Here is a 26,866-nt window from a genome sequence, read left to right on the forward strand (position 1 = left end):
TGAATTCAGATTCTGCTTTTGAAGAGATCAGAATCTCACGTAACCATTTTTCTAATACGTAAATAATCACAGTTATTCTATTTTTTTTCAGCAAATGAAGGTGTTGAACAACCCTTGTTTCTTAAATGAGCATTTAAACTTTCTGAATGAACCTAAAGCAACTCAGAAATCTTATCAAATAGAACATACTTGCAGAAAGCTTTTCCTTCCAAAAAGGAGTATTTTCTTCTTGAAAGTTTGCCTTGATTGGTCTCACTCCTGTTTATTTAAATTTTACAAACTTGTCAGAAGATATAGGAGCTGTATTCCTGCTGGAAAAGCAGTGGGATGTATGTTTCTATATACTCCAGCTAACTGTGAGTTGTGTTCTGTGTCCATTCCCCTCCTCTTCTTTTTATCCCATGACTCCTTGAGTACATAGACTAGGAGCCTCTTGTGTATTAGAGCAGGGGTATGAACCTTACTCTCATATTATTTTTAATCTATAGGTTAGCAGATATTTTGTTGCAGAACAATGCTATGATCATTAAAATCCATCAAAAAAATAAAAATTGAGGTTTCTGTGGCTAGAGTGAAGATCGTGTTGGGCTTTGGCATCAAGACTCATGCAACTTAGATTTTTAACAATCAAAATAATTTGCTTTACAAATAAGGGATGATAGCAGTTCAGTTGTGAAAGATAACCACGATGACCAATCTGTAAAATGTTGAGTACATGGTTGTTAGCAGCACTTCATGTGACATTCAGGTCAATAAGCAAAATTGGCACAGTGTATCTTTCTGTGCGTCTTGTTTGGTTTGTTTTTTGTTGTTTGTTTGTTTTGTTGTTGTTTTTTTTAAATAATAAGAGGGTCATAAACACTCTGATTTTGTCTTTTCATTAGCAAGAAGTGTTTTATTATATAAGTGTTGTGGCATTCACCTAAACTATTTTTCTTCATATTTCTTGGAGCTGCAGAATAGGTAACTTGTTTATCTATCTGATACTCATTAAATTTGATTACTCATGCAGTCTTTTCTATTGCAGCTAAAAAAAGCCAGCCTGTGGTGCTGCATTGTATTGCCAAAATTTTAGCAACTGAGTCAGCTAGTGGGCAGCTAGTACCTTTTAACAAATAAGAGGTATCTTGGAGGGAAGAATAGCTGTTTAGTAACAGAACTTTCCTTTTTCTGCTAGCAGACTAATCCGTTATCCATAAGAATAGAGGTTTATTATTGTACTCTTTTAAGGAAATAAAATGAGCCAAATAGTTCAAGTGTTGGTCCATTTGCTCTTGATAAGTGGAAGTATTTGTCAGGAACATGGGGAGAAGTTGCAATCGACTTTTGACTGTTCATGGAGGGTTTGTCTTTTTCCTTCTTTTTTTCCCCCATGAAGGAAAAGAGAAAATAGAAAAGGAATTGCAATCACTTGAGAGCACTAGCTTTCTTAAGAAGAGCAGCTTCTGTAGCAGTGGTTTCACTCCCTGTCCCCTTTGATTTTTGGGGGAAAAATGATGTAAACTGGGGAAGAATTGTGATATTTGGAAGGGTGACGGAAAATGTTTTGGAAGTAGAAGTGTGCTAATATGAACCATTTGCTGTATGTATGGACATAAGCAATAAGAATTCTAATCTAGAGATACATCCCACATCCTTCTGGTCTGCTTTGACTAAAATATTTCTGAATGAAATAGAAGTGATTTCTTTTTTAAAATAGGTTTTCTCTTGTTCTGTATTTTAGGTCTGTTTTATTCTGATTGAACTTTAGTATGTTGTAAAAGACCCCTACTTCACCCAGAAATTAGTAAAAAAAAAAAAAAAGTAGTAGAATCACTTTAGGCTGCCTTTTTGTTTTGTTTTGTTTTGTTGCAGTTTACACACAAATACAGGGTGTCATGTTTCATTTGCTTGCATGCTTTTTCCATTTTTGTGCTGTTGCACCAATGACAACTTCATTGGCTGAAGGGTAGGTATCATTCTATTGTTTTCACTATTAGCGAGTTTCTAAATTGGTATCTGTATCCTTTTTAGAACTGAGGGAAGACGGTTTCCAGCCTCCAAGCTACTTAGTGCAAGGAGTGAAGGCTTTACTTTCTGCTTTAAAATTGTGGATGAAAAAAGAAGTAAGTATAAGAGATTTTTTTTCCTATTTTGGTGAGCTCTGCTTTGATATAGAAGTGAAAGTCTATGCCCTTTTAAAGTTTAAGATTACTTTTATCTGTTAACGAATACTGAAAGACTCTATGGAGAGTATGTACTGTTGACCTGTGAAAGAATCATCATGACAACTTTGTATTCTGTGATGCTAATAAAGTCTTTTTAGACCAATTAATAAGCTCTTGTATTGTAGCTGATCGAAGTAGAATCTTGTTTCTCCTCAGGATGGGATAAGAGTTCTAGAGGATAAGCTGATAAGGTGCGGCTTTTTTCTAACAAATCTGTTTATATAGTTGATTCATCCTAGTCTGAGGTTATGGAGGGATGGAATGCCTTGCTATTTAGCATTTTTCATTAATGTCAGTGCTCTGTAGAACACATTTCAGGTATGCATGTATTATTGAAGAGTCGGTTTAACTTCAGATGAGGGTATTAACTTCAGTTGAATACTGTCCCTGCTGAACATTGGCTGACTCTTGTAAAATCATTGTGTTGTCTGTGCTGGCTTTGCTGGTGCTCTGCTCTCCAGGAAAGCTTATTTGTTTTGGCACGGCACTGGATCTGGCCTAACTCCACGTGTTTTTTCATGTGCGTGAGCTAATAAGCCCTCTTGAAATCTGTGCTTCTGGGAAGTGCTGTTCACTGACAAGCAGTTTGGTTCTGACTGAGCTTATTAATTCTAGTTTGTTGCTGACCATGCTGACTTGAACTGGCTTTTGGAGATCTGTTTGATCTTTCTGCCCACAAATTCTCCTTGTAAGAGAATTTACTATACAACAGGCATGATATTTACACAATGCAGCACCCAATGTAATAAGCTTTATGGAACTGAACATGAGGTGCGAACGCAGAGTGGTTACTCTGCGTGGAATCATCTGGGGTCCAGCCTGGGTAGCATTAGTGGTTCAAGATGAACCTTTGCTGGCCCTCTGTAACTTCTCTGAGTTGGTTCTCCAGTGTCTCCTTGTCTATGCCATGCTGGATCAAAGCTAGCTAGTAAGCAGTGTAGCAGTATTTACAGGATGTTGTGCCTAAGCTGCTAAGCCATGTGTGAATCCAAGCTGTCTCTGCATCCGTGGCATGGATAATAAGCCAGCAATCAGACTGCCAATAGCTGAGATCAAACATAGCTTGTATGAATCCTTATTTTAATTTGAAATTGTGTTGGATTCCTCTTTTCTAGATTGCTGTAGCGTAGTATTGTAGCATTTGTGTACTGTCTAGTAGCTCATTAAATAGTTTGATTAATACTTCATCTAGAATGTGATAAGTTTCCTACTTTTCCGTGGAAAAAAAAAGGAATTGTACATGCTGCCTTCTGAATGCTTATTAATGAGATCTCTGGGCATTCCCAAACCACTGGCTGAACAGACACTTTGATTGTGAGGAAACTGCACAGCATCGATGGTCTAGTCACAATGTTGTCTGCTGTCCTCCAGCTATCATACTTTGTACCTTGTGTTCATCTTTTCTAGCTGCTGCTTCGTAAATGAGCTGATATTTTCTTTGCAGCAGCCCACGTGTGTGATAGGGTTGTCGCTGTACGCACCTAAAGACAGGAGGAGCTTTGTGCATTGCTGTATGATCTGCTCATGCTGGGGATTTCAGACAGATTCCAAAAAAAAAGAATGACAACTGAGTACTCCACAAATGAGAAGCCTACTCGTGAAGTTTCACATTTGTATCACAGAATACGTCTTTTCAAGACGTGAATTATCTTAGAGAATTGCTTTAGACCATTTGCTGGAGAATTTCAAACTCATTTTCAGCAGGGCAGCACTGTCTTAATTTCTGCAATACTTAAAAACTGCCAAAAATTACAATATGCTGAGGCTAGAGATTGAGTGCTAGTAAAATTATTTTAGCTTTTGTGTCTTGATTTGAGTTCAGTTTCTGCAAGGCTTTTATCAGTGTGTGTATGCTCTCATTACTTTGGTGCAGGTCATCAGTCTGCAGATTAGTTGATACACACAGTAACAATGTTACCTGAACACCAGTTTTTTTATTTCTGGCTTCCTTCCAGCTTGCATAAGCAACAGGTCTCAGATTCAGTTTTTCAGGTGTTTGATTCATGTACTAGTAAAATTATTTTGGGCAACTGTTCCGTGCTTTTAAAAAAAGTATTAATAGCTGTTTTAAAAAGAAAAAAAAAAAGAACAACAACAGGTTGGTTGGTTGGTTGGTTGGTTGGTTGGTTGGTTGTTTTTGTGTGCATTTTTTCAGTAAGCGTGGGTTGTGGGGTTTATTATTTTCATTTTATCTTTATTTTTCATGTACATTTTAAAGTATTGATATACTTCATTGTGATGCTAGTTTCCAAAGATGGGTGGATTCATTTGCCTACCAAGACTTCTTTTTTAATCTATATCTCTTGATTTAAATGTTTATTTTTCCTCTGTATATATGAAACATTTACAAACCCTTTTCTTGAATCATAGCTTTTTTTTCATTATTTTATTTACCTGCAGTTTACATCTGACATGCTTAGGCCATTCTGCTGGTACTTTTCTCCTTAGTACAGTAGAATTCCTCAGTCCCAAAGGCTGCTTGTTCCTTTTCCAGGAGGCAGGATACAGAGACAACTTAAAAACAAGTTACTCAATAATGATAACAACTTTTCAGTTATGGCTTCTGTAGGTATTCGTATTTCCTGCCCATCCTTTCCTTCTGTCAGACTGTTAGGTTATATATCCATTTGAATTTATTCACATATTTTAAGTTCCTTGAATGCACTTTAAAAAATAATTACGTAATATTACAGTAATGAAATATGAAATTATATTTTAAATTTTTATCTGGTATAAACAAATATCTGATATAAACTATAATTTTATATCTGATATAAACTAAGTTTGCATTAGGAAGGCTTTTTGGTGTTTTTAAACCAGAAGAACTTTGAAGTCAGTCAGTGTTTTGGAGGATTACATCAGTCACCTTCCTCTTGAAGTCTTCATGGACAGAAAGGCTTTTGGGAGAGTCAAATCCTTAGGTAGAAAGGATTGAATAGTCTAAAATGACAAGTAAAGTTGCTGGAAAAGTTACATAGTTTAGTGACAAAGGTGCCATGTTCCCAAGTGTGAATGTATAGAGGTGATGCATGCAAATAATGAACAATGGTAAATAATAGCAGCTGATTTAATCTTTCCTGTAGAAGTTATGGCACTGAAATGAATCATTATACCATGGTTATACATCCATCTTGGTTTTTTTTTTTTCTGTGTGGGGGGAGAGAGCGTTTTGTTTTAATGACTGAGAGGAAGCCAGGTTCAATGAAATGCACATAAAATAGCAGATTGCTTCTAGCAATAATTTTGCTGCTGAATCTCATTTTTGAATGTGGGTAGCTGAAAGTGTTTGTGTGGGATAGTTTTCCACTTAAACAGTCAATCAAGGGGATATCAGAGTTCATGTTAGTCATTCTGGTCTATGTGTGAGTGCTGTTTCATCTGTTTAATTCTAACTAAAAATGTTTTGAGGCATATTTAAATTGTACATACAAAATATTAAACATTTTTTTACTAGATCTAACTGTAGAGTGTTTGGACTTACTTAGATTGGCAATATATATCTTGGGTACTATTTCAGAGGGTTGAAGGGAACATAAATGGTAACAGTTTCCTGAATTTTTTTATAGGGAATGATTTTTTGAAATTGCTTTCTCCAACCTACGAGATTCTAAATAAGTTATTTTTTCAAGCTAAATGTGAGGCAGATGTCTAAAAATCTGCATGTTGGTTACTGATTATTATTCCTGATTTGCTCTTTAGATTAAATTTTTGCTTTAATGAAGTTCCCGCAGTATTTAGCTGTTTTGAAGGTCATGCCTCTAGTAAGTTTCTGAAGTGTGGCTCTATACTGATCATGGTAAAGGGAAAAAAATAAGCTGATTGCTGTACTGAGGGGAAAAAATTAAGTGGTTGTGAGTATGGCTTTCTATTGCCCTTTCTTTGGATTCTTAGAGATGTCGAGGTGTATCTGCTGCCTTCTAAAGTTTGGACTGGAAGCTTCAGTGTGCATGTGTGTCTGTGCTGGCAGTTTGCAGTCATTATTGCATAAATTAATCTGTTTTTTCCTTTTTAATTTTTTTTCCCATGTAGTTTTATTTCCTATTTATTCTGGTTTTATGTGAAAAAATTAATTAAGCATCTTTTCTTCCCTGTTTGCATACAGCTTGTAACAGAACATGCCTTTGAAATTCCAGACAATATTAGGCCTGGGAATCTCATAAAAGAGCTCTCAAAAGTGATTCGTTCTGTGGAGGTAAGAACAGAGGCAACCCTTCATAAGCCTGCAGAAAAAAAATATCTTTGAATCAAGAGAATTCCATAGTAGTTATGCTTCTGATTGACTATATTCACCTTTTAATTTATTTAACATTCATTAATAATAGAAAATCAAGAGGAAAACTGCTGGGAATAGTAAGCTATGAAGCTATGGGTATTTCAGATAAAGAAAATGTATAGTGAGGGTGTTTTTTGTTGGTTTTGCTTTTTTTTTAATATGTAGTTTTAATGGTGAAATTAGTTGTCAGTCAGTATTTCTAAAATATTCACATTTATTGCTACTTAAAATAGTTACTATGAATATGTTGTTAAAGAGTTTAATTTGAATTTCTGTGCCTATTCCATTCTCCTATGCTCTTGTTTGTTAGTTCTGGTCCACTTGTCATCTCTTTTGCTCTTTTCCTTATGATTTGTTGCTATTTGTTATATAGTCTGTTTTGTTTTCCTCTTTTCCCCCTCCTTTACCAATGTTTTGCTCCTTTATTCCTTAGTAAATATTGATTATTGAAAAATTCTCACATTTGCATGTGGAGAGAACAGTTCTGAGAACTGAAGAGAAATGTGATCTGTTGGATACAACACATGTCTGTCGTATGCTGCCTTCATGAATTAAGTCTTATGTTTTGGTGTTAACTTTTGGTCTTAAGCACCACTATGATAGGAGATTATGAAAGACCCAAATGGGAAAGGGGTGCAGTAGAACTAAACTTTGTACATCAGATCCTTAGGAAATATGTAGTACTTCTCTAAAAGGTCTAACAATTTTATTTTTGTAACTTACATTTAATTAGATGAGTAAGAAGCAGCACTTAAATGTGTGGATTTATTCCTCTGAGACTATTCTGAAATATGTGTTTTTAATTAAAGGAGGAAAACAGCAAACTAGTTAAAACTCAGGGAATTCTTGGTGTGTGTCCATCTTCACGGTCTTCGCATGAAACAACTTCCCCTCACCACTCCAGAAGAAGGGTGAGGAAACTGCGGGACCATGCTACCAAAACTCCTTCTAACCTGGACATCCTGGAACTCCACACCAGGGCAGTACTGAAAAGGCTGGAGATGTCACCGTGGGAGGAGGCAAGTTTCAAGTTGTGTGCAAGAAAAACAAAACCAGAGTAGATTTCTAATCTCTGTTGAAAGGGAAAAACTTTTAACGTGCATAAGAATACAAGCTATTGCTCTTTGTCTTGTGAGACATGGGTAGATTTGGTTTCCATTTCTTTGAGTTTTCCTGATAGGAATTTCTCTCTTTCTTGATTTTTTTTTTTTGTGGAGGTTCTTTCAACCTTTTGGTTTGGAAAGTGCTTTGAAGCCGCTACCTTCTTCAAGTATAGTTTTTGAATTAAGACTGCTGTAGCTGTCAAGTACTACTTTGAATCAGTTCTGTGAAGAAAAGGGAATTTGCAAAGCCTTGACTTGATGAGGCTTTGAGCCAGCCTGCTTCTCTATGTCTTTTTTAGATAGCTGTTTCTTATAGTTCAGTAACTGTAATTTGATTAGCCATTTTTTTCAATCATGTTCCTATTTCCTATATGACTGTGCCTCCCTACCAGTAAACCTTGGGCTGTCTTTGGTCTCCATTGTGGAGCTGTGGACTTTGTAGTCATATTACAAAACTATCATGGAGTGAATGAGTGAAATGCTGTCTCTTGAAAAATCTTTTCATGTTTGATGACCTTATTTCAAAAACCAGCAACAGATATTTGAGGAGGAATGAGAGAATGGAGATAAATAGCTTTATAGAAGGAAATACGTAGCTTTCTGAGAATAAGAAATGCTGACAAATTTAGTTGGGACAGGATGGATTGTCATAGTGGAAAAATACTGTTTTGGGTCTTTATCTTCATGAAGCATGAACAAGAGACACTCAACCCTCAAAGACAGGAAGCTGAACTTAAAATTTACCACAAATAATTAACCCTTTGCAGTTCATTGCTACAAAACAAATGTTTAGGAGTATTAGTCGTTACCATTTAATGTAGAAATACATTATTCTCTATCAGTATTGACTTGTCGAGAAAAAAATATATTATTTTACGTGTTCCTGGGTCGGCCCAAACGTGTGTTGCTGATTGCGTTAAGTGTAAATTGCTTTGAGCTGCCTCTGGCAGGTTACTTTCCGCTATTGATGTTTTACTGTCCTATAAATCAGTTCTGGGATACTAATTCCAGGGACCACATACCCAGTCCAGGAGTTGTCTTATCAGTTCCAAGCTCAGCTTTTGGCTTACCTGTCTCTATTGGATTTCTTTGTTTTGAATACAGTGATAATTCTCCAAAGGAAACATAAAAGGAATATTATAGTAAAGTTGTAGCTGTTTCATATGCTTCAGGAAAGTATAAATGATTCAAGGAAGAAGATGCAGTGTATTTTTTTTTTCACATCCAAACAGGTTTTGTCTGAGCTTTCTTCAGCTGGTTATCATGAAGGCAATGATCCTGGTGCTGATTTTAATCTTTATCTAGTGCAGAAAAAAAAAAAAAATTGCATTTATAGAAATAAATAGTAAGCAATATCGTTTTTACTTTTTTAGGATACCACAAGCTCTAAACTGAATGGGAGATTTAACAAGCCGTTTCAGCCATCTTCTACAGTACCTGAATGGCGAACAAAAGACAATGATCTTCGCCTTCTGCTGTCAAATGGAAGAATAATTAGGTACAAAGGGTTAATTGTGGATCACCTTTTCTTAGTCATTATGGTCTGGAGCATGCTAATTGTTAATAATATTTCTGTTTGTGGAGCTCTAAGTTCCCTTTTACCAGTAAGATTTGTGCTAGGAATATGGAAGGTGTGTGTTGTCTGCTGTGTCTGCTGTCCCCTAGTGGAGCCACAGTTACGGAGTGAAGAGGAGGAGATTCTTTGCATGTTCCTTTGTTACGGGATTTCAATCAGTTGCTCAGTTGAGTTTGTACTGAAGGGAATGCTTCGAAGTAAAAACGGTTATTTTGTATCCACCTATTAGAGTGATTCTCATTCAAAAGATTCTGGCGTCAAACTTCACATCTTTATCAAAATGATAGCTGTACAGGCAGTAAAATGCGAATACACACAATCTGGAATGAAGAGATTAACATAAGTTAATGTTGCATCTTGAGAGTGTATTGTAAATAATGAAAGGAAAACAATTGCTTCAGGTTTTCTAAGAATAACATGATTTTTTTTTTCTTGTGAGACAGAGATGAGAGACGCCCATTTACAGATCGAAGTCTGTACACAGCGGACAGTGAAGATGAAGATGACAGGACAAGGTCGAAAAAGACAACTGTTAAGGTAGAAGACCAGCCCTCAGGATTTGAAGGAGAAGAAAACGCAGATGCCCAGAAACCACTGAACAGTAAGCTTGTATCTAAGTCTTGTCATTTGAATATTTTGATGATCTTGAAGAGGGTCTAACTATTGTGAAGTCTGACTGAAATTTTACTAAAGTATGAAGAAGACGAGCTAATGAATCAGAGAAGTAATATTAGAAGTTAAAATGTGTCAAATAATGTCCATCTATTGAAGAAGCTAACAGGGTGGAATTGAAAAGTAAAACTCACCTTTTTTTTTGTTAGTGCCATCTGAGATGCTGTGTACAGCATTTTTCAGAGTGGAGGTTTAATTGGTGTTCTAGATGACTATTTGTTCCTTTTGGTCTGTTTCACACTGCAAGAATGCTGATTTTTCTTGATCAAAATATTCTTCAGTGTGAAAAGTTAATTACATCATTCACTGTGGAGAATAAAAGGTCATATCATGTAGCTGATTTTAAACCTATTTTATATTTCACTTTTCTGTTCCACTGGGTGATTACATACTTGATAATACAATTTTGTATATTTTTGTTGTGGTTTAGCCTGGCAGGCAGCTAAACACTACAGACAGCTTTGGCTTGCTTCCCCCCTGCCTGTGGGATGGGGGAGAGAATCAGAAAAAAACCAGTAAACCTCATGGGTTACAATAAAGACAGTCTTAACAGGAGAGAGATGGATAATCATAATAATAATAAACAAAACAAGTGATGCACAATGCAAGTGCTCACCGCCCGTCAACCAATACTGAGACAGGTCCTGAGCAGTGTTCACCCCTTGGCAAACTTGCCCCAATTTTCTATACTGAGTATGACGTCATATGGTATGGAATATCCCTTTGGCCAGTTTGGGTCAGCTGTCCTGGCCATGCCCCTTCCCAGCTTCTTGGGCACCCCCAACCTCCTTGCTGGCAGGGCAGTATGAGAAGCTGAAAAGTCCTTGACTTGGTGTTACACATTGTTTAGCAACAACTAAAGCATCAGTGTGTTATCAACTATTATTATTCTTATTCTAAATCCAAACCACAGCACTGTACCAGCTACTAGGAAGAAAACTCTGTCTCAGCCAAAACCAGGACAGTTTTGCTAATGAATAGATCTATTCCATACAAGTGGTCAAACATAATTTAGCTTTAATAAAATCTTATATTTTCAACCTTTGTGGTAATCTACAAGGCTGGGGAAGAATTTAGATTATCTGTAAAGCACTTCAATTCCACTTTCCAATACTTAAAACCATCCTTTACTAGGAGTTAATCTCTTCTGGTCTTTCTGTAGCCTCAGGCCTTCCTGCCAAGTGTTCAGCAGTGCATTAGTAAAGTATCAATACTGAATGCCTGTTTTCACTGCCTGTTTTTAATAGCACTATCCATGTGCAGTAACAAATTGATCCTTGATGTAGCTGTTCAGCTCTGTTTAATTATAAAAGTCACATCCTTTCACAGTAGAGGGTATGTATTAGGAAACTGAGGTCAGCACTTAAAAGATAACAAGACTTCTCTAGCGACTTACAGTTCCCTTAATTTCCTGCACAACAATCTGTAACAACATCTGAGTCCATTGTCAGCCTGGATATAATTTTTTATTTTTTTTTTTAACAAGGCAGTTTGTAATCCCTGTTGACTGTGCTTCCAAAGGTCACAGTGAACAGTGCTAAAAAATTTGCCCAGGGAAAAGATCCCTCTTGGATAGTCCTGAACCAACAAGGCAAACAGCTTGTTGAGCGAAGGCTTAGATGTATGTGGTGGTTTTCCACTTAAAAATTAAACTAAGTAAATTAAACCGATTTTTACACTTGAATCAAAGATTAAATCATACATAGAAATGGCAGGTTTACTTCAAAATGTTCAATCTTATTTGATACAGAATAAATATGGCAGTGTATATCTAATTGTAAGAAAGGTACTTGGAACAATCAGTGAATGCTGAGATTGTTCTTCCAGAATTTGAGTACTCAGGACTATCACTAATATTTTTCATTGATTAGTGAAAGTCTTCAAATTTCCCAATTAGAAATCACCTACATTTGATTACTTTGGCTTAACTGAAGGTCTACAGAGAGAGAGAGAAGCTATTTTTAGTGGAAAATTCCATAAAATTCCATAAAAGGAACTACCTGTTTCTGTAACAGCTGCCACCTTCTATTGTTTTTACTGGGATTTAGGCCAAGGGGCAATGTCCATAGAGAGGTGCCTTTAAACGGATCAAGCTCTATATAGCTTTGTGTTTCATGCCAAGATTCTGGTTCTAAATGGTGAGCCAGTGTTATCAGAGAGACAACGATCAAGTACTGTGCTTAGTGGAGCAAGACACTTTGTGTGGACAAAGGGAAGGTGATTTGAGATTTTTTTTGAATTCACATTAGCTTAGCCTGATCGTGCACATAATGACTGCTTTCATTCACCTGATTTCTGGAGTGTTCCACCCAGTATCTGGAAGGGCGCAGGGCCATAACTTTATCTGGGGGTAAAGTGCTTCATTCTAAAGTAACAATAGTATTTAGCAAGGTAATACACAAAAACAACAAACAAACAAAAAGCAAGACCCAACTTGTATATTTAGACTGATTTTTATTTTTTTTTAAGCTTAGTTATACATCACATTCATGGATGAAGAGATGAGGGGTCCTAATAACATGTGATGTGTTGTTGTGAAGATCAGTAAATATATCCGAAACCTGTTATTTGAAAGGGAAGGGTGGGAAAACTACAGTAGTCTTTTGCAGGGCTATGTAGAAAGTGGGTGGTGGGAAAAGCAGTGAGCATATTTAGATATCCTTATTTGTTCTTGCTCCTTCCTTTAAATTGTCTCTAAGTCTGGAGCAATATTTTCTTTGAAAAAGGCAGTAATACAAATGAAAATTCATTTGAGCTAGATAATGGTATTATTTTCTGTATCATGTATGCTGTTGCTTATCCTAGAATCTTGTTTCCCTTTTTGAAATGAGCTGAAGGCTTCAGTTATCATCAGAAATCCCTTGGGTTTTTTTGAGCTAAAGTAATTCAGAATATGCATTTTATTTTCATATGTTGACCATTACTTTATTTAGCTTAACTTCATATACAGTGTTTAGTGTGTTTAGATATTCCTCACAGTTCTACTATTTGAAGTTTAAGTAGTCTTCTCTGGATTTTGGTCCCAACTGTTCTTTATATTCACCTTCTGATAACTTGTCTCATTCTTTGCTTTCCTCTGACTCTAAATTCCTCTCATACAGTGTTTAGAAATTAGTGATATCCCTTGAAATATACTTGACACCTATTTATGAGCTTTGCCACAGTCTATAAAAGGAACAAAATCCTTCTAGAATTGCAGTGTATATAGGGTTACAACTACATCTTTTATGCTTGCGTAATTTATGAGTTATGAAGAATTATATTCTGTTGATGTAGTTTCATATAAAACTATGCTGAAAGCAAACCAACACAGATCAAAATTAGGTCTGGAATGAAGACAAGCAAAATTAAAATGTTGTTTTGCTTTCAGCGTAGTTTTATATGAAGTTGTGAGTGCTTGAAAACTTGAAAATGTTACGTTGCTTTGTTTACACACTGCCTTCTTGACACACATTCATAGATTTTTATCCTATTTGGCTTTTCTCCAAAAAACTTCTGCTAGTTGAACTGCATATTGTAGCCTGTCACAAATTTGTGCTTAGACAAGATTTCTGCCAGCAGCCTTGACACAGGTATACATACAGCCCACTGACCCTGAGCCTTCGATTCCAAACGCTTACAAATGTGTTTCCCACTCAAAGCTGTTTGGGACATAGGCTGCCTTTTAGGAGTATGTGCTGCCGAGAGCTGCTTAGCTACTTCATGTTTGAGTTCTTTCAGCACTTCAAAAAGTAAACCATGTGGACTAAGTGGCTGATTTGATTGATTGCTTTGTCATATGCCAATGTTTTTGATGTCTATTTTGACACCTCATTTTCTGATTAGTACTTTGTTACTACTAGGAAAAAGCATGGTATTGGTTGGTATTTCCTCTCCTCCTCTTCTTTTTCAGGTCTTTCTGTGATGAAAACCAATGCAAGTGTATTGTATATCATTACAGTAATATTTTAGTGTGTGCATTTTATCCCTGATTGGCCAGGGATAGTAGTAGCACAAGCCAGGCAGAATTTGCCAGTAGATTGTGATGTAAATATAGAATTCCAAGTAACACAATGATTTTTTTTTTAACCTTTAAATTGCTTAATATCCTGTCTTCCATGTTTAGTGTTTCTGTATAACTGCTTTTGTTTTTAAACACGGAAATTCCAGGTTCAAAGAGTCTAAGAGAAAGTAATATTGAAAATTACTTCTAATTAATGTTTTCTGAGAGCCACTTCTCTGACTCCAGCTTTTATACAAAGCAGAAATTGCCCAAGGTGCCATCTGCGGAGTATGTGCTCTATTGGAGAGAAAACATATTTGCTTCTGCTGCACCTGAATTCTCTTCCTCTGGCTTCATCCAGTCAGTTGCTTGAGGGGTCTATTGGTCAACAGTAGGGCAACTCACTAGAGTTTTGGGCAAACTTGACTTGCAGACCAGATCAATGTGTTGATGTGCTTTTGTTTACAGACTGTTTAAAACTAAATATGTGTTTCTTGATCTTTACTTCCAAAATAATTGTTAAATATTATATGTAATAAATGTTGGGTCTTATATTTTAATTTTTCTCTCTTCAGTGTTCTTTGAAAGTGTGAAAGCAGAACTCAGGAATGGATCCTCAGAGTACTCTGATATTTCTGATTCAGAAGAATCTGAGCCTGATTGCACTACACAGGTATAGTTAGAAAACATCACAAAAGATAACAAAGCAATTAAATAGAATTTTGTTCACTCACTTCAAATTTATGTGATCAAAGTTTGTGTTAAGAGAACAAGAACAAAGTATTTAACTTTTGTTCAAGTTAGTATCTCAAAGTTATGGTTCTGCCTCATTCTTCATTTATTCTAGCACTGAGAAAAGTGACAAGATATGCTATCTTGACCCAAATTTTATGATCTTCTTTGTTACTAAAGTGGGGCTGGCAGCCCTGCTCTGGAACATTCAAAGTCTAAGAAAAGTTCTGTCGTAGTTGCTTTGTTCATTTCTTCCATAATAAATCTAAATTTTATCATTAGAATGATGAATATCTACCACAGAGTTTCATTTTAGAGCATGGTTAAATGGAAACAATCTTATAGTCCTTAAGTTTTTAAAAAATGCTGAAGTGGCTAAATCCTATTGAGCATATAGACTATTGAGGATATAGACTGTTGAGGAAATAGACTATTTGAAATAAATGGGAGTCCTCCATTTGAGGGTCTAGACTGTATTGATCTCCTTACAGATAAACAAAATGTACGCACACACATGTACAGATATGTGTATTTACATACATGTATTTTAATACAACTTCTAGTATTTAGAAATAGGTATATACAAATATTTTTGCCCTTGCAAAATTGTGTTCTGACTAATTTCAGTTTTAATTGGAGAGCAGTAAAATGGTGGAATAATTACCTCACACTGTTGTTTTGTGCTTCTGGAAAGCTAGTGTTTTGGTCTAGATGTTGGAATAAGTGGTAGGAACCTTCATGATGTGGCTTGTTCTGGTTTCCTGAACTGCATTGAAACAACTTTGGCTTGGCAGTTTTCCTTTTTTAAGACATAGAATCAATAGTTATTCAGAAGGGATATATTTCTTCTTTGCAGGAGAATGTAGCCAGTTTTGGATGACTTTGTCATTGAGTGAAATGTTTTCTATTGCTGCCATTTACTCTCTTAGTTCCTTCTGTATTCTTCTGCTTCTTAATTTCTAATAGCGTCTAATGGAATAATTTTTCTGCCTGTTTAAATTTGTCTTTTGTACTGATATATCCAAAATGAACTATCTCAGTAGCTCCTGTAAATCGTTTTTATATTGCACCAAAGATGTTAACAAAACAAGATAATAGCTTTATTACTAATGTGGAGTCATATTTATAATTTAACTGCCTATTTGTGTCACAAGTGTCAAAGATTAATGAGCTGCTCTTGTGAATTAAGTCAGTGTATAAAAACATCCCTTGGTGATACAATGCACTGCGTTCACTCCAGTTCCATTTTTTATTATAGGGATAGTGAAGTCAGTCTTGAAATATTATGATTCCTCCATGTTCTAATCTTCCACTTCAATGCTTTTGTTGAATGTCATGTATATTCCTTGGCTTGAAAAAAAAAATTGTGGCGTTCTCTGTACTTGTTGAAAATAGATTAGTCTGAATTACCAAGATGGAAAATACCTGTTGTAGCCCTTGCTTCATGTAAAGGCATTTTGAGTCACATATGGTTGCTTTACCTTTGAGAAGCTCCTACCCATACAAGCTGTAGTCCCAGCAGGAGCTGAAAAACCCTTTCATTCAAGAAATGAGGCTGTGCCACTGTGAGAGAGGCAACAACTGCTGTGTTTCTGTTCCTGCTGTGTTCTGGATCCACCTGAAAACTTCTGTCACTCATTAGAGAGATGCAGCTGCTGAAAGTTAGCTTTTGTGAGATCAGGAACCATAAACAATTACTTTGGGCAGGATGTGTCCTGTTATAGGTAATAGGCATCAATTCTGGCTGCTGCTGGGAACCATACTTCCATATTTTTTCCTCTACTTTGAGTATTGAAGATAAGAATTATCAATGCTGTCTTTAAAGAGAGTGCAATGATTTGTGCATGGTTTATATAAAAAAGTTGGACCTGGAAGCTTTTGAATGTTTTTGCTTAGAGTAAATTAAGGTAGTCTCTCTTATTTAGGAGGCAAGGTGACCTTTCTCTGTACTGTTTTTCTCTTGTTTCAGCAGAAGGATTCCTCCACAGAGGAGTCAGAAAGCTCAGGTGATGAAGAGAAGCAGGAAGTAACATCAAATTTCAAAGAGGAATCTAAGGTCAGGAAAGGCCTTTGTCAAAATACTCAGAAGCCATCCAGAAATGAAACTCCCAGTAAAAAGTAAGCATATTGAGGGCATTTTTTAATAACTTGTTAGACCTTTATGCACATATTTATGGTTCTGCTTCATACCAATGTAAAAATCATTCCTTTGGAGAAATTTAGGGTTCTGTTTTGAACTGCTTAATACTCTTTTTATTTTTCTAGGGAATGTCCTACCTCGACAAGTACAGAAGAAGAAGCTATTCAGGGCATGCTTTCTATGGCAGGATTGCACTATACTACATGTTTACCAGGTCATACTCAAAGCACAGACTGCACAGATAAAAGAACCTCTCTTCAGGAACACAGAAGCTACCCCAGGAGTAGGCATAAAGACAGACAGCCATCTCAGAGCCACAAAACAATAGAATGTGGTAGGTATCTGAACTAATTATGCTGCTGCTCTCTGCTTCTGGACAAACTGCTCAGAATAAACACTCAGAATAAGTTACATTTTTAGATTGGTAGTCAAGTTTTTAAGTAAATCAGACTGACATTTAAAAAAGTATGGGTTTTTTTTTTTCATTTTATTTTTTCTCACCCCTAAAAAAAGTAAATGTTACTTCTGAAAACTGGGATGAACTCAGATTGAGAGGTCATCAGAATGCATCTTCTAAATATTGCCATCTAAAAGTTTCATGGCATCCTTCCAGGACTGGCAAAGTCATAGATAGATTGAAAGTATATTCTCCTTATTGAAAGTGTAACCTCCTCCAGAAAAGATCGACCAAAGCTTTGTGGTTGCAGCATTCACGGAACGTATGTTACTTAGATATCCATAGAATCTGCTTGGTGATTTTTCATGTGTCTTTAGAAGGCATATTTGGCTTTACTCCTGAAATTCTGCTGTGAATGCAGTGTGTTAAAGGAGATTCTAATCTTGAAGAGGAGAATTCAGAGGTAATTTTTTTGTCAGTGGCATTTTGACGTGTGTGGAAAACAGAGGAGTTAAATGCATTTTGGGAATGACAGACAGCAGAACATTAACACTAATCCCATCAAAGGAATCAAAATCGCTTCTTGGAACAGAGAGAAAGAGAGTCATTATGTTTGAAAATTCTTTGCTTGAGATGGAAATGGAAGAGGATAGCCTTATAGCTTTGCTGATGTGAAACATATAGAACCCCACCAACAAATAGGGTGCTAATTCAAAGAACTACTAGTATGTCGATTTTTGTTTACATTGGTAACAGGAAAGCCTAATATGTCATTGGCTGCGTTCTGGTAATTGAAGCTCTATGACCTTTAAACACAACAACCAACCAAATAAATAAATAACACCACCATCACCACCAAAAAACCCTAAGCAGCAAACCACACAGGCACATAGAGTGCCTTTCCTCTTTGTAAATTTATAAAAAATATAGTATCCAAGTTTCTAAATTGTGGTGGGTTGACTCAGGGCAACAGATAACCACCTACACCACTAGCAGTTACTCTCTGCCCTTGCTCTGTAAGATGGGAGAGAGAATAGAACGAGCAAAAGCGAGAAGATTCATGGGTGACATAAAGATGATTTAGTAAGTGAAGGAAAGAGGAAAAGAAACAAGTAGTGCAAAGGCAATCACCACCTTCTGCAAACAGACTGACCCTCAGCCAGTCTCTGAGCAATGACTCTGCCTTGGAAGACTGCCTTTCCCCTCAGCCTCTTCCCCTATGCCAATTTTTATTGCCAAGCATGATGTTATATGCCATGGAATATACCCTTTGGCAAATGCAGGTCAGCTTTCCTGGTTGTGTCCCTTCGCAATCTCTTGCTTGCCCCTAGCCTACTTACTGCAGGGGGCAGAGTGGGAAAAGAGAAGGCTGTGACACTGTGAAAGCACTTCCCAGCAACAGCTAGAACTTTGGTGTGTTCTAACAGTTTTAGCCACAAATCTAAAGTATAGCACCACATGGACTGTTAGGAAAAAATTCTGGTCCGGGCAGACCCAGTACACATGTCAGACTCCATGGGTGAAGATGAAACTGTTCTTAGCTAGCAGGTTTTGCAAAATTTTAAAGTCTCTCCAAATTCAAATTGAATTGGTGTCTTAGGATACCCTTAATTTTACAAGTTAACTGTATTGTAGGTATGTTTTCAGTGAGAACACTTCTTCTGTAGGCTTATCAGCATAGATCTTCCATATGTTGTACCTGAATAGAGCATTAGTTCTTGGAAACAATACAGTTAGTAATACTTGAAAATTAAATGGCCATCTTTGTATGAACTCCTCATGATACAAAGCCATGGTAGAAAACTGTGGCCTAACAAAGTAACCTGTCTTCAACATTAGTACCTTCAAATTTGAATGGTTATATTAATACTTTTCTGACTTTATTACTGTGGTATGTGGATCTTTAATTAGGTGTATTTATACTATGAGATAGTTTTCCTAATTTAGAGTGTAGAACCAAGCAGCTCTGACAACTTTTGATTTTGTTCATAGGAAATATTTTCCATTGTATTTTCCTTTTTTTGTTGTTTTAATTTTAAAGTCATTACAATGTAAAATTAACTTTGTGTTCCTAGTTATTGATTTTAAAATTGAAGCTTATTGAACTTCTCTTTAGGTAGGTCAGTGAAGGAAGAGGAAAGAGACTTGGGGACTTCAGCATGGGCTAGACACCTGAATGAAGCTTCCAGGATTACCCCTCAGGTGAAGCAAAACTTAAAACATTTTGAGAACATTTTTATGAAAAAAAGAGATAATGAAGTTGTAAATACAAAAAGCATGGTGGACAGGTCTTTCCATACTGTGTATCTGATAATACGTACTTCTGGTGCTGGTAACTGAATATTATATTTTGCAATTATTTTTTCCGCACTGTTTGTTTGTTTTCCTTTCAAACTCTCTTTTGTCACAGTGGCTAGTATTAAAATGCTCAGGGCAGTATCTTTAAAAATAAAAACTACTTCATTAGAAAGTGTGATTTTACATTCAGTGTAACTGGGGGAGCACTGTATTGTTTAGTCATCGTTATTTTCAACCAGACCATCAGAATAAGTGGAACCCGGTGGTAGAACTTATAGTAAAGATACTTGCTTAAGAAATTGGTACTGCCAAACTGATACAGTCTTTCAAAAGCCAGCAGGTAGGAATATTTGTGTTTTCTGATGCCCAGGTGGAATCCAGCAAGCGATATATAAATTAAAGGTTGTGTCTCTTACACTCTGAACTTTTTTGGTCCTTCTAAACTTGTCTCTATTAGAAGTATTAGAACAATTAAACAATGAAATTGAAAAATTAAGTTACAAAATAACAGTGTGATTTAATAGCTGGTGTTTAACTTCATGCTTTGTAGGTGTTTTTATTTTTTGTAAGACCATCTTAACTACATGATACATCTCACAGTTTGTAATTCTCATTTTAGCTTTTCTTCTTTCATCAGCTGAATATTGAAAACAAATTGCCTGTTTAAGTAGACAGTGGTTGTAGCATGGCTTGCTATAGTGGCCAGTTTAATCAAGAACAATTGCATTTGTTTTGATCAATGCACACTAAAACCAAAAACTAGAGAATTCAAGTACACTGGTATGTGTAGTGTTTAGCACTGCCCTTAAGTGCATATGGAAAAGCTTGCACAAAGATACTATATTTTATCTTATTTTTAAGAGGTATCTATGCTAAAAGAATTGATGGTGTCATGAAGTGGTCAGACACTGGTGGAACTGAAATATCTTTTTCAAAGATCCAGTAGTATAATGTAAAAAAATTGAGTGAACTCGTGGCCAGAAGATGTTAACTTCTACTGTTTTTCTTCTTATTATTTCCATTCTAGGATACAAGCAAAACTCAAAAATATATCAAGAAAGAGGCTGCATCAGAATCCAACCATAAGGTTCAGGAAAACAGAAGTATAGTCCAAAACAACGGCCTGAGTTTTCAGCATAGCAAGTATACACGGGACTCCAGTCTAACTCAAGGAGAGTGTCGGCTGAGCGATGGCAGCCTTAGCCCTGACACGGCATACGGTGAAACGTCCTTGTCTGTACCGCTTCATCCAACAAAGAGGCCAGCATCAAATCCACCTCCTATCAGCAACCAGGCGACAAAAGGTAATGTTTATCTCTGTGGTCCTCTTGCCAGGGTGGGGGAAAAAAAGACTAGAAAGAGGAGCTTGTAAGCATCAAAAAGCACTGTCAGATGCAGAAACTGAAAGAAGGACAGACCTTGAGGAAAAAATACAAAATAGGCATCCCGTGGGCACTCCAATTTTGGCACAGAATGTGTGGAGTCACAATTAAGAGAGATCTGGCTGGGTCCATGGCCAGATTAAACTTTCATAGTTAACACTGCTCCTTTGTGCATGTATCTGTTATGTATTTATTACAGGGAACTGAACCACAGTGCTACTCTGAAACACTGGCATGAATCAAATTTGTTTGTTGAAGTGAACGTTGAAAAGCTGCAACACTTCAAAAAACAGTCTGATGATTGTACTGTTTAGTTTTTAGTTTCTAGTTTATTTTCTAAAATTTACTCACTGGAATAACTTAAGCAAAATTCAGGAAGCTCTGTTTAGGTTCTTTCCTACCATACCCACTGGTCTTTCCTGAACTGGAAATGTTTGTAAATAATATAATCACTTTATTTATTATAATACTAACAAGAGTTCAGGGAAAACAATTCCTGGATTTTTTTACAATTCTGATTCCCTGTTTGTTGGCTCCCAAACAGAAAAATGAGGAGTGTTTGGTGTGTTTTTGGTTTTGGTTGTTTTGTTTTCGTTTTTTTTTTTTTTTTAAACAGATTCAGTTGAAAATTTTAGAATCATAGAATCATTTTGGTTGGAAGAGATGATCAGGATCATCAAGTCCAACCATAACCTAACTCTAGCTCTAAACCTTGTCCCTTGCCTGCTTCAGCTTGAAAGCTGGGTTTTATCTTTGCTCTACAATGACAGAAGTGTATTCTGAAATTCCTGATTGAAGTACTTAATTTCATTTTTCAGGCAAACGTCCAAAGAAAGGAATGGCAACAGCTAAACAGCGCCTCGGGAAGATCTTGAAGCTGAACCGGAATGGCCATGCGCGCTTCTTTGTTTAATGTAGCTGCTACTTCTACTACTGCTGTCTTTCCTACACAGACCAGTATTGAGGGCAGCAGAGCCTGGAGCTCCTGTTGTTCCTCTGCTTGAAGCAGACTTGCATGTACCATATAAAACACTGCCTGATGAACAAAAACGAGAAAGAAAAAAAAAAAAAAGAAAAAAAAGGAAAAAAAATGACAAAAAAAACCCAACCCAATGCTGCATTTTCACTGTGCCACACCTGCTCAGCAATAACCATATGGGAATAGGGAAATCTTCAGAGAGACATGGACTGTGAGAAAGAGTCTCTCATCAGGGCTTGAATATCATTTGTTGCTGGTAGATTCTGACCTAATTAATGAGGGGAAGATGATGAAGGTGGTTTATCAATAATTTATTTCTGATAGATTTTGACAACTTTTAAATTCATTTTAAAAAAACTATTTATTTGGAAGACTTTTTTTGTGGGGGTTATTAATTTAGATTTAAGAATGTGTAAGTTTTTAATTGTTTTGATAATGTATGTTTGGTGCAGTGGAGAGCCACATTAATTGTGATTAGTCTGGACTCCTAAATTTGATATTCAGGTTATAGTCTTAAATAGGGATGAGATGCATTATTAATTATTTTTTAAATTAAGGCATATGGAATCTTATTTTTTTTTCCTGCTTTTTGTAAGCTATTGGCTGGGCTTCTGTTGACTTGCAAGTTGCATATTCTCTGCCAGCTTGATTATTTTTCGATCTGTCCTCTTTTATACAGATTTATTTATTTGATGGACTGGAAGAGACTCCAAAAAACAGAAGAGTTGTCTTATGTCAGTCCAGTAGCTAACTTGTTATAAACTGCACCCCTTTCCTCTAAATTGGAGTACATACTTTTCCTCCTGGTGATCTTTCTGTGATGATTTTGTTCTGTAAAAAGGCTTCCTGAAAGTTGTCTATGTACAGGTTATTTAAAAGTTGGTGTGCCAAGGAGGGAAACCTAATATATCTTTTTGGAGGAATGGGGACATCAGTTAAGATAAATGTTTCTTCAGAACAATTACTCTGAAATAAGTCGTAAGATACACATTGCCGTGTTAAGATTTGGCATATTACTTAATGTAGCATGGAAGAAGCATTAAAATATTATTATTGTACTTCAGACACATTTTACTGAAGAGTCAGGAAGGCAGGAGAATGTGAGTTGCTTTCAAATCTGGGAGAGAGCCAATTAAAAGTCTTAACTGGTGCATATATAAGCATTAAGTAGCTTACTGGTATCAGAATGATCATTTGTGTCAGGCTTCATACAGAGCTGATAGCAAATGCCGATTCTGAATTATTGTAAATAATTTTGATTTAAAATTTGTATTTTTCTGTAATATAAAACTAAATATTTAACTTTTAGGGGATGGGGTTGAAGGCAAAAAGGGGAATACTTTTACTTGATTCTGGAAAAAGGGCATTTTGAAGGGTCCAGCCAAAATGAAAACATTAATATTCTAGTGACAACAATATTGTTGGTTGTTAGGGTTGTGGGTTTTTTTTTTTTTTTTGGTTGCTTAGAGTAAAAATGCTCAGGCATAGCTCTCCAAATCATTGAATTGATTTAACTTTCCATACCAGTTTTTCCTTCCTCCATGTTCTATGCTGGAATAGTTTTATCTTCTTGTGGTTTAAAAACAAATTCAGTTGGACTTTCCAAAATATTTGTGCAGAATTATTTTTATCTAGGCTGGGTTATCTATGCCTTTACAAATTTATGGAAATAGTTCTGATGTCAGGTGTCTTTGATTGCTGCAGGGTCAAAACTATTTAGCACTGCTATCCTGTTTCTAAATTGAGAAACATCAGGACATAATACAACTGCAGATGTCAGGTAGCTTTCATGGCTTCCTCTGAAGCTTGAAAATTATAACTTACGAGTGGCTTTTGCAGCCCGACTTTTACTTTATATTGACTTCACTGTTTTCTCTGTGTGCATAGGGGAGAATATTTTTAACCTTTTCTTGTTTGCTATTACAGTTTCACAAAAGCATTTTTTCAGTCATTTTATTTTATTTTTTTTTTTATTTAATGTAAGCTATCAACCTCCTTCAGACTATCGGGAATCGAGGTAACAAAGGATTTCTAAAAAGCAGAAGATAAGCTAAAGGGTACTCTACAGGTGCTGAAAGGGACTATAAGTACTTGCTGTTCTCAGGTGTTATGTTTTCCAGATGGAAATAGTTAAAAGAGAATATTTTAACTATCTTTTAATATATTCTCACCAAAGTAAGTCAAAGAAATAAACTATGTTGTCAATATTAGTTAATATTATATACCCATTTGAATATTCTCTGTGCTTAAGCTTGAGCAAATGAATTAATGCCTGCCAGGCTTTAGAAACTATTTTAGCTTTAGCATATTGAACCAAACTCTTTCCTTCTTGCTGGCTATATAATTTTTAAGAATAGAAAATTACAGTTTTAAGGCAGCAGTTGGATTCAGAATAGAATGAAGAATGAGCTCTCTCTTCTTGAAGGCAGATTTTTGAGAACACTTATCCAAAATAGAAGTATGCCAGAATAGAATCTGGAGTAAGGAATTTTAAAAGATGGAGAATGCTTTCTTGTACATGTGACTGGCTTGTACAGTGTCTCTTTTTCTGACCATCCGTATTATTTATCCATATTTTACTATTGGAACACAGATGTGGCTGGACCCATATATATATTATTTCTTCTTCGTTTTATTCTTTCTCTACTCTGCTTTCTACCTTTATTTTCAAAGTGGCTCTCCACTGTCATGAATTTATGTAATAGTCTCTTCATAGGCTGTCTACAGGCAGAGGTTCATTCTCATTTTCTTCAGATATCATTGCTTCCAGCAGAAATTAATTCTGAATTTCCACCTCAGAAAAAGTAATTTGAAAGAAGTTACCATAATAAGCAATATTTTAAAAACAAAAGCAAAAAAAAAAAAGAAAAGAAAAAAAGGGAAAAAAGTCTTCTGGTATCTCATGAAGAGGATGTGGTGACCTCACTTGTTTTGTGTACTTGTACGTAGGGATATTTTTATTGTGTTCTAGATGAAAACACTATTGCACCAATCTTTCAGTAGATGGACTGAACCTCGTGTTGTTGTAGTGGAGAGAAAAAGCCCTATTTTTTTCCTTACTGTCTCACTTGGGGTAGAAGAGGGGAGGGAGTGGGGAACACTGACTGGACGGCAAAGAGAATTCAGCCTACTATGGTAACTTGTTTTCAAGGATTTTTTTGAAAAGTCAGATAAGTTGGATTTGGCATAAAACTTTTTTTAATTGTAGACAGAACAATAGGCAATGAAATACTGTAGGGGGTTTCCCATTTTCTAAGTTCTCACATTCCTGCAACTGAAAAGAAAAAAAAAACCAACAAGAAACAAACATGAAAATGGAAAGACCACCTAGAAACCATATCAAAGACTCTTCCAGCAACTTTCCCTTTTCTTCTCCTACTATACTTGCTAATAAACCCTGGCTACAAGGTAGCCTTTGTTGACCTCTAAGGTAGATTACCTATGCAACCTATAATACTCTACATGAATCCATTCTTAAAGACAATTTTGAAAGGGGTAGATGTTGAGAGTTAAAATTGTTGCTTTCTAATCACATGGGGGATTTTGGGAGGTTTTTGTTTTTTTGGTGGTTGAAGTGCTTGTGTTACCTTTAGTAGAGATGTAAGAGAGCACAGTGTCATTATCACATTTTAGGAACTTCAGCTTTCCCTAGGCTTTGCTATAATATATGGCATAAGCTACCTTTGTTCACAATGCCATGAAGTTGTAAATGTTGAAAATTTTTGCAGGATTTTCGAGTCAGAGCTGATATGAATCTTGCCTACCCCCTTTCTGATAATTGTGGAGACTAAGCAGAACCAAAACTAGAATGACTGGTACTACAAGCCTAAAACTACTAGTGGTCCGTTTAGGCTCCACACTCCCACCTTTCCCTTCACACTCCCACTATGACCCCCAAATCTAGTGTCTTTCCAGAGTTTCATTCACATAATACTTCCAGACCATTAAAAGCTGTTTGTAGCTCTGGGGTTGAGTGAGCCCAGAGCTACTCTTTCACAGAATAAATATAAATGGAACCAAGGGCCTTACTATTTGTGATTAAACAAGATTAAAAGCTGCAACATCCATTTTTTTCCCAAAACAAAACAAAACAACAAAACAAACCACCAACATAAAACAGCCTCGTTTACCCACTTTGTGGGACTGTATGTGTGATAAGTCATGCAGTGGATGGGAAACATGAGTAGCACTGATAAGGAAATGCACGTTCTTCATAAGCTGCATTTCTGTTTGGAAAACAAAATGAAACCTTTTTCTACTTCTAATATAAATTAAGCCATAAGAGTTTCATGCTGTGGGAAGGGAACGAAAGGGATCATTTTAAGAGATTATATTGATATGTATTGTCACATCTGCTGGGAAATGTCTATTGCTGCCAATGCTTTGGTGACTCTTTTTTTTAAAAAAAAACACATGGAATTTGAAAAAAAAAAAATGGGAGGGGGCTAGTTCTTGGCTATATTTGCTAGTTTTGTAGTAATGTTTTGCTGGCCCATGTGTCTTTTCCTCTCCTTTTTCTACTCTCATAGTCTAATTTCTATCTTTCCTTCTTATATCTCTGAAAATATTAACTTGTCTGCTCAGTAGAGGTCGGTGTATGTGTGTCTTCCTTTTTACAGAAACGCACTACTGTGTTAAGTATTTGGCTGGGAAATGGGATGCTGCAGCTTTAAGAGCATTTTTTTCAATTCATAACAGTATTTCCCATCCTCTTTTGCCTGCAGGCAGGGAAAGTGTGTGTACAGTATTTATTTTGTTTCAATTTTACTTTAAATTTGTAAGTTTCTATAAGTAGTTCACATTGATTATTCTAGGGGAGGACAAGTGGCTTTGTTTAAATTTGTATTTGATATTCATAGTTTCCACTTTCTGTACCTTAAAATACTGAAATTAAAAAATTGTATTGCTTATGTTTTGATTTTAGCACTCTAAAGTGTTTAATTTCTTCAGACATCTGCTCACTTGCTTCAGTGTAAATATGGAAAACTGTACAGAATTTCATGAGGAGAAAAATACTTTTCTAGGTCCACTCGCTGTGCCCTTTACTTGTCGCATTTTTAAGAAGAAATTTTGTGGAGAAATGTGAGAGGGAGTATTCTCATACTTTTTTTTCATTATTAGTTTT

At 36.0% G+C, this 26,866-nt stretch overlaps 1 protein-coding gene across 2 annotated transcripts in view; it reads left to right on the forward strand.

The window, feature by feature from the left end:
* The window catches only part of KDM7A (lysine demethylase 7A), a 68,017-nt gene extending 41,358 nt beyond the window's left edge, over positions 1-26,659 (forward strand). Inside the window, exons 10-20 of one of the 2 annotated variants that reach the window (XM_080346348.1) lie at positions 2,014-2,105; positions 6,310-6,399; positions 7,290-7,499; positions 8,957-9,081; positions 9,603-9,760; positions 14,389-14,486; positions 16,515-16,663; positions 16,811-17,019; positions 19,199-19,284; positions 20,408-20,684; positions 21,581-26,659. In XM_080346348.1, coding sequence (XP_080202474.1) covers positions 2,014-2,105; positions 6,310-6,399; positions 7,290-7,499; positions 8,957-9,081; positions 9,603-9,760; positions 14,389-14,486; positions 16,515-16,663; positions 16,811-17,019; positions 19,199-19,284; positions 20,408-20,684; positions 21,581-21,675 — 1,589 coding nt within the window. In that variant the 3' untranslated portion in view covers positions 21,676-26,659. The remainder of the gene's footprint in view (positions 1-2,013; positions 2,106-6,309; positions 6,400-7,289; positions 7,500-8,956; positions 9,082-9,602; positions 9,761-14,388; positions 14,487-16,514; positions 16,664-16,810; positions 17,020-19,198; positions 19,285-20,407; positions 20,685-21,580) is intronic. The other variant, XM_080346349.1, reaches the window with a different exon arrangement.
* Positions 26,660-26,866: the final 207 nt, after the last annotated feature.

The sequence above is a fragment of the Nesoenas mayeri genome (genome assembly GCF_963082525.1).
Source record: "Nesoenas mayeri genome assembly, chromosome: 1".
Taxonomy (NCBI): Eukaryota; Metazoa; Chordata; class Aves; order Columbiformes; family Columbidae; genus Nesoenas; species Nesoenas mayeri.